The sequence below is a fragment of the Anopheles marshallii genome, chromosome 3 (genome assembly GCF_943734725.1).
Source record: "Anopheles marshallii chromosome 3, idAnoMarsDA_429_01, whole genome shotgun sequence".
Taxonomy (NCBI): domain Eukaryota; kingdom Metazoa; phylum Arthropoda; class Insecta; order Diptera; family Culicidae; genus Anopheles; species Anopheles marshallii.
This window is the reverse complement of record NC_071327.1, coordinates 81,013,416-81,021,713: the sequence shown is the minus strand read 5'-3', so window position 1 is coordinate 81,021,713 and position 8,298 is coordinate 81,013,416. Positions and strand designations below refer to the sequence as shown.

Genomic DNA, 8,298 nt, shown 5'->3' with positions numbered 1-8,298 from the left:
GCCCGAAACGGTGACACGCACACAGGGACGCACAGTTGTATAAAAGGAAGGGAGAAACCATGAAAGGACCCTTTAGCTTGATAACTTCGTTTTAATTTAAGCAAGCACCACAGCAAGGATGTGGAAAGGATAGACAGAAAAAGAGAGAGAACAGGAGCTTATGGCAACATTTCTGATATACGATGCATATGTATTCCGCGTAATGACGACACACGTGCGTCCTGCTTGCTATTTAGAGCCCGATTTCACATACAAATAATGACACCATGAACACACAACACTGCAGTAATGCGACCATCTTTCATCATTGACGCTTACTTTTACGGAAAATCTGCTTCACCCGTGACACGCAACTTTTTTTGCTCGTTGTTTTTCACATGACGCGCAACACGAACGCAGTCTGCACGCATTGAACGACAATTTATTTCTTCTTTCCCGTGCGTTCGCTTGCCTTGCTAGGGTACGGTTGAAGCTTCGCAGAGAAGGCTGGTGTATGCTGCGTATTATGACAGCTGCCCTGTTGACGTAAGGGATTGCCGATTGGATTTCGTGTGGCAACAGAAAGCTGGCGGAATTTCTTGGAAATCACCTAAACTTGAGTTTTACGCCAAGATTTCAATATTCTACTCTATTTTGCTTTATTTGTTTCTCATAAAACAATAATTATTACACTATAAAACAATCTAGTTTAAGAATTGCGATAATACCGCCATAATCGCATGACGGTTTTTATAACAAAATGGCGAATTGGTGAAGCAGCCCTTGTTTCGCGTGAGTTGCACACTGAACGACATTGTTGAAATTTGGTCAAATTTGAGCAAACTGTAACTTTTATTGCAGTTTTAAAACTTACACCGTATTTGAAAGGGATTGTTAAAAGAAATAAAGTATCTCATTATCTAATATTAAAAGTCCGACTTTTCTGGCCCCTCTAACCATGATTAATGGCATGATCAGCTCACCGGAGCCTGGCCAGTCTAATTCGCTATACAATAGTGAATTCGTCGTTGCTAGCTTTTTATTCTAGCGGCTCCTTCGTTGTCCTCACACTCATATACAGGGCCAAAATCTCTTCTGAGAATCTTCCTTATGTACGTGGTTAAGAAGATTTAGTAACCATTGGAATAACTACGCGTATTAGAAGCGTATCTGATATCCGGAACATCATAACAGTATAAGCTATATAAGGTTTGTTCGTAGCGACAAGCTGTTTTGATTTGAGAATCTTTCTCAGTTTTTAAAAGGATCGGTTGACAGCCTGCACCCTAGCGCAAATCTCAATATCAATGCTTGTCGGTGCTTTACCCAAGATAGGTCTCACAAAGCCTCTCAATAGCTAGACACTGTATAACAATTCGCATATATGCAACACGCATTTGCGATGTATTCAGCAAATTAATATCGGATATTCATGCTAACGCCTCTCAACATTACACCCAGCTGATTTCCCGCGTGGTTCATTTTATTTGAATTATAAATATGTGGAGAATGTGAATATGCTTTTCCTACCGTAAGGATCCTAATCGTTTCTTTGTTTTGCTTTTTGTGAGTAAGCTTTTTTCCGATGTAGAGTAAGTAGCCGCTATCAAAACTAGTTGCATCGCAAGTTCGGTCCTTTTTGGAACAACTAGCCATGCTGTGTTGGGATGGGGTTGGTGGTGCACCATAAGACGGACCGAGGGTAAGATTTCTTTTAGAAATAACAACATAAAAATATTACCAGTAACAGAGCTAACTAACCGTTTGACTGAAACTTTGCTAACCAATGATATGCAAAATTCTCTCTTGTGCCAAGTCGGAGGGGAGCAAAATGGTGGATAAGTTAACCTTTCCTACTAAGCCACAACGTAAGATCGTAAATTTGGTAAACATAAAACGTTTTCTAATAGCTGTTCTTGGGAGTATCTTTTGTTTCTAACACAACATTCATCTATGAACGTAATCATATCAATGCGGAGAACGGTACAAAACTTTCTTGTGCGAAGAACGAAATTCATAAAACAATCCAAATGAAAATGAATGAACAGAAGCGATTGAAGTAAAACAAATATTCAAAGCAAACTTAACAAAGGAAACGTTTTCTTCTGAGTTCTTCTCATAAAGTTCAGAGTCGACATCTATCCACACTCCCATCTTACATTCGAAATAAATGCGATCGCTTCGCATATTCATGAAACCAGTAAAACATAAAATATTAACTCCAAATAATGTTAAATATCAATTCAAACGCGATTCTTTTCGTTTCGAAGTGGTTCCATGTTCAACCCTAAAAAACAACAAGCTGAAGCACACACATGCGCATAAGTTATTCGGTAACGTTCGTGAACATTGTTTTGATTTCAGAACCCTATCACAAGGAATGTTTCTTACAACTTTCATAAAAATAATTATACGAAATGGGAGAAATAAATGAACGGTATTTGAAGAGATTGTGGAAAATGAGACAATTCTAATATGCCCATTTGCTTGTCATGTGCTTTTGTAAAACGAAAACAGTAATAATATCGAGTGCTTTCGCTACGCTTCTACCATCCGCCCGCACTTATCTGCGTGCGCTCTTACAGATATCTCTCCTACCACAAAATACACTAAAACAACAAGAATATTGATGATGATGGCTGGTTTGACCGGTTGTCTACTTCTCGAGCATCTCTTACACACTAGCGCTACGCCCCTCGAGAATCACTGAGCTTGGAATTGGACTATTTAAAACAGGAAACGTATATAGCAACACACATTTAGCTGCAGAAAGCCTGGTGTCGTACATATGTGCACCATACATCCTACTTCAGACTATTGCACCGTGTATCCTTGTACAGTATGTTTACGCTGCTGTCGTACTTTGCTCTGGCAAGCACCTGTGGATCACCGTTACCATCTGCGTCTGTAGCCGGGCTGGCCGAGCTATAGTCCGAGCTTGAAAAGTTCACCTGCGCAAGGCTGTGCCGTTGTGCCAGTGTCGCCTTATTGTTATTGTTTCGCACGTGGGGCAATGTGTTGGAGTGATTTTTTATCTACAAGTAAGATGAACAAGTTAAATAAACGGAATATCGTTAAAAAGCATTTTCCATCATACATTCCCATCCGTAGAAGAGTAGGACTGGAACGTGGGAGCGGGTGGATTAACTTCACGCTTTGTGACCACTTTCTCCTGTATCGAGTTCAACGTCTTGGACAGCCACGGTTGCCAGCTGCTCCGAGTGGCTTGCAACTCAGTAACGGTTGTGTTTAGCTGGTGATGAAGATCCTGCGGGGTAAGGTTATATGATGTAGTATCGATACCATTTGTAATCAGTCCAACCGATTCTTACCTGATTCTTACACTCTGCCTCAACTTGTGCGAGTTTGGTTTGTGCCAGCTCTAGCTCTAACTCGCGAATTCGCTGCGATGCAATTACCAACGGATCGAGCGGTCCAAGACCTCCTATTACAGCGGAAGCACCGGACTGTTTGCCTCCACCAGACGTTCCAGTCGAACTTCCACCGTCCGGTTGATCCACCAGAGGATGGATTTGTTGGTCGTTATTATTGTTCACGGTGTTCGCCTGCTGGAAGTTCTTGCCGTAGCTCTTATGAAGTGGAGACGATTGTGGTATGCTGGCTGTACATTTGCTGCACGTTGAAATAGTTTTCTAGATGTGGAAGAATAATGTTTCACTTGAATTGAATCGAAAAAAATACACTCTGTCTTACCGTCAGATCGTCAAGCATGGTGTGAAGCTTGCCCTGCTCTGCTTCCTGCCGTTGAATAATCTGCTTGTAATCCTGTATGATACCCGCGTTCTTACGATCTTTGCGTGCCATCGCATCAATCTTTTCATTCAGCAACCCAATTTCCTGCTGCAGCTTCGCTCGTTCTTCCCCATACCGTAGCTCGTACTGCTTCAGCTCCTGTTCCTTCCGTTCGGTTTCTTCCTTTTTAGCCAGATATTCCAACTCGTACTTCTTCAGCTTCTTCACCTTACACTCGAACGAAAGCTTCATCAGCTTTTGGGCCTGCGTTTCGCTGCGACACTTTTTCGGCAGTGTCACGCGGAAGTACTTAAGGATGCCCTCGAAATCCAGCTCCAGCAGATCCTTACGGCAAACGCTCAGCAGCGTTAGGGCGACCTGGAACAGCACCGGTATGCCATCGAGCAGAAACACATCCAGGATGTAGAACACAAAGTAGAGTGGAAAGCGGGCGGTGAACAGCGTCAAAAACCACTGGCTGGCAAACATGTGCGACTCGACACCCATTTGCACGAAATGCTCGTACAGATCGGGTAGCTGATCCTTCATGAGCCGGTTCAGCTGGTACAGGCGCAGGTAGAGCGACTCGAATCCCATTTTGTACATATCGCGCAAACCGTAGTTGTACATCAGGGCTACCAGCACGCAGAACGCTTCCTCCTCAGGCATCTGTGAAAAATATGAAGTTGATCGTTTATATCCAACATTCCTCGATTTCTCTCGAACTCTGGGAGTCCAACGTGTAATACACTTACGTGCAACAGCAAACTGGCCGCTATGAAGCTTAACCCTTGACAATAGCCCACCTCCGTATCGTACACGGCGTACGCTTTCGACACCTTGTACAGATTCTCCTGGCCCGTGCCACCGTTCTCCTTGAACGATTTGTGTGCCGGAAACGTACGATTGATGTCTCGTTGGATGACGGTTTCGCAGCTGCTTTCCTTCGTGATTAGCACCCGATAGGAGTCGAACATTTCCTTGCGATTTTCCACACAAGCCAAACGTTGCCACACCGTCCCACGCAGCGGTTCCGGTATACCCATTCGCACAAGGTTGGGTAGGTTTTTGGGCCGCTTTTCCGGGCTACTTCCCTCCTGGTACCACTCTTGTATGATGATATGCCACTCGTCCAGCTGGGCTGCGGTACAGTTCTTCGACACTTCGCCCGTTCCGCTGAGCAACGGTTCGTCCCCATCCGAGCTGTAGTCGGTCGGGCTGGGATCGTCAAAGTCCTGCATCGACTGAACGCTGGCCGAATTGCGGAAGGTCCAGTTTCGGAAGTTGAAATTCAACGACAACGATGAGGTGGAAGACGCTGCCTGCGGTTCCACTATTTCATCTGAATGGTTAATCGCGTCCACCTCCCAGGTGCCTTCACCATTTTCGCGCAGCGTCAGATAGAAGTGTAGCAGCAACGGTCGCTTGTTAGTGAACATGTTCGACACGATGCGTAGCTCGCTCTGGGACAGTATCGCAACGGACGTTTCTATTACGAATCGCACCGGTTCCTGAATACCCTTGATGACTAGATCGACGGCTACGGTGAGTGCCATCTTGGGGGTTTCCATATTAAGCGGCTCGAACGCATTCGCTTTCCATTCGGCCTTGATCTGGTACGGAAGTTGGGAGAAGTTTGCAGGGCTGGTAACGCTGCTACTGCTGCTAGTGCATGTAGCGTTAGTACCGCCACTGTTGCTATTGCCCGTACCGTTCGAGGAGGGATTACCACCGTCCAGTGGTTTCACGTACCCCATGCTGACCATATCGAGCAGCTGCATATCGGCCTGTCGTACAATCCGACCCGGGCTTAGCAGCACTCCAAAGCACCGCTCGATCAGCAGGGAAGGATACCGATCCGACGGTACCTGGCGCACGGTAATGCATACTTCCTTGTCCGTTTTGCAACGCAATCGAAAGCTGGACTTGACGTCACGTGGCACCGTAACGTAGCTGCTGTTCCGTTCCTTCTCTTTAATTTCGAGCGACACCGCAAAATCATACGTCGCCGATTGGATCGGATTGCCGGCTGTGTCGGATGTGACTGAGGCGAGCATTACGTTTACGCCGCTTTCTGCCAGCGATGTGGTCATGCTTGCAGGTATGCTAGGTGGCAATCGTTGGAAAGCCTTGGCAAAGCATGCTGAAAATAAAAGAGAATTCTTTATTAGAATAAGATTCGTTTGGTTTAATAATGATTGACGCTTCAAAGTAAAAGGAAAGAACCATGCGAGTTGGAAACGATATTTTAAGGTTCAAATAAACACATCACAAAATAAAGGGCAATAATGGATAATGAATTGTTACGGAAAATAATACGCGATAGCCGGTGAGAATGGCTTAACTTGTGAATACTACTAAAATGCTCCCCTTACTACGTTTAAAACTAGATGTTTGAATAGGATCCTATAAATCAGTTTTGAGAAGCGTAAAATTATATAAAATAAGTAAAATCATAAAAAACTTTTCACAGAACAGCATAAAGCAAACAAATTGTGAATAAAACGAGCAAATGGTTGGATGAACGTGAGGGCCTAACAAACTAACTAAACGACGACGGTTCGCCTACGCATAACACTTACTGCTGACTTGCGTGACCGCTTCCGGGATGTTGCAGCGAAACACATGGCACTGATGGACGGCCGTTTCCTGTGATTCCCCATGGGACCAGGTGAAGGCAAAGCAGGCCTGATCGGTGGAACCGACCGGACCGCGGGCAAAGAACAGTATCCGCTGCACCTCGTACGTCGCTACCACCGCATGCGATTCACAATCGTACAATCTGCGAGGGATGTTGGATGCGTGTGCGTGTAATCCGTCCGGAAGGATAAAGCATGAAGGAAGCGAATAGGTGAGATGTCCAGGTTAGTTCTACGGCACACACACCAAAACAAACGCCACAACCACGCGCTCTCACACGAGCCTTCTTCACAAAACCATACGGGAGTACTTACACAACGAGCCCCTCGGAACAGGTGGGAACGCTTACGGAAACCTTCAGGCCGAGCGGACTGTCGGATCCGGTCCCGGCACAGCTACCGTCACCGCAGCCACCATCACCGCCACCATTCATTTCGGTAACTTTCTGCAAAATTTCTCGCTCCGACTTGGGCGCATTGATCCGGGACGCACCGAGATACGTGACACCGCTGAATATTGTGCAGTCCTGATCGATATCGGACAATTCTTCGTCGGTTTCGCCAGCACAACTTCCCACCGGTTTCATATCATCCTTCTTCTCCGTCAGCGGACTGCTGTCCAGACAATCGTAGAACACGGACTGTCCCACACCACGGCCGATGCCTTCGGGAGACAGCAGTGCATTTGGCGTGGTATCCGTAGAACCATCACCGCCGATCGTGAAATTTGCCCGCATACTTTGTAGTCCAAGACGGAGTGTGGTTGGAACTTGGGGTTTCTTCGGCCCACCGTCACCGCCAAGTGGGTTCTGTGAGCTGTGATCGACGGTGTTCAGCATGTCGGGACTCCGAACCGGTGTCGCTGCATCGGAAGGTTGATTTATTACGGGCACAAACACATAAGGCAAAAGAGGATGTGGAGGAAGGTTGTAGTAAAACAAATACAGAGCATAAGCAGCATGAATGTGGTGTGTCGTTGCGTAACGTGCGTAACTCTACTACAACGGGGAGTCGATTAGTCAACGTCGATAGAAACTACTAAGCAGCGTTGCATTTGATTTGTTACTTAAACATAAATCCAACTCCAATCGGAACCAACTATTTTACCAAATACTCTAACTAAAAAAAAATAAAACAAACGTAACGAAACAAACAGAAAGTAAGCATAACCTAGATTTATACCCTATTCAAACATCCCTTGGGCTGTCGTAAACGGTTTTAGGGGGAGTTCCATTTTGGTTGCATGTTTACCTTTGTTTGAAGAACTCGGATCGCTCGCTCCGCTCAATGTGCGCTCCTCTTCCAGCTCGTGTATCACCTCGTTCATGTTCTTCTCCAGATCCATCATATTGCCGTTTCCCTCGATGTTCAGTATCGGCGAGATCGCCGTCAGCTTTTTGCCCACAGCTCGTTTCTTCGCTTGCTCCTTTCCTTCCTTACCTTCCAACTCTCCGTCGTCCGCAATGCACTCGGCTAGATCGGCTCCAATGTCACCGCCAGGATTGCCATTCGCTTCGGTATTACGAATTGGTTCGCTTCCCAGCTGTTTGCTATGCGACGTCGTAACACCACTGTCGACGAGATCTTCCCCAATAGAAGGTGCTTCCGGGACAATCTCGTACTCACCACTCGTCGTTACCGAGTCGGATGATTTGATGCTCAAGCTGTCCTCGGACTTTGGGCCCAACGATGGGCTGTCGGTGGTACCACTCGCGGAGGGTTCCAGCTGGACGGGTGAAGCACCACCGTTCCCGGAAGTACTGTCGGGATGAGTGTGCTTTTCAGAGCTTGTAATATCCACACCAGCGCTAGTTACGCCTCCTTCCTTCTTGCTGGCAGATGCTGCAGTGACGTCGTTCTTTGTCGTTGCTTCCCCGATCGGTGTGCTACTACTACTGTTGTTAGCCCAGCCCGACTGTTTTTCCAT

General features: G+C 46.2%; 1 protein-coding gene across 1 annotated transcript; it reads right to left on the bottom strand.

Moving 5' to 3' along the window:
• Window positions 1-2,783: 2,783 nt before the first annotated feature.
• On the bottom strand, window positions 2,784-8,298 carry LOC128711430 (rab GTPase-activating protein 1-like). The gene is made up of 8 exons (XM_053806306.1): window positions 7,623-8,298; window positions 6,687-7,233; window positions 6,315-6,514; window positions 4,488-5,875; window positions 3,694-4,401; window positions 3,312-3,632; window positions 3,077-3,247; window positions 2,784-3,014 (listed from the first exon to the last, which is right to left on the bottom strand). Exons 1-8 carry the CDS (start codon window positions 8,296-8,298, stop codon window positions 2,784-2,786), a joined length of 4,242 nt encoding a protein of 1,413 aa, XP_053662281.1.

Bases quoted from the DNA above. Each gene is read 5' to 3' on its own strand.
- LOC128711430 (XM_053806306.1), bottom strand. From the start codon at position 8,298: ATGGAAAAACAGTCGGGCTGGGCTAACAACAGTAGTAGTAGCACACCG. The intron at 6,515-6,686 runs GTAAGTACTCCC...CATCCCTCGCAG, and splicing joins TGTTCCGAGGGGCTCGTTGT to ATTGTACGATTGTGAATCGC. The intron at 3,248-3,311 runs GTAAGAATCGGT...CTTACCCCGCAG, and splicing joins AGGCAGAGTGTAAGAATCAG to GATCTTCATCACCAGCTAAA.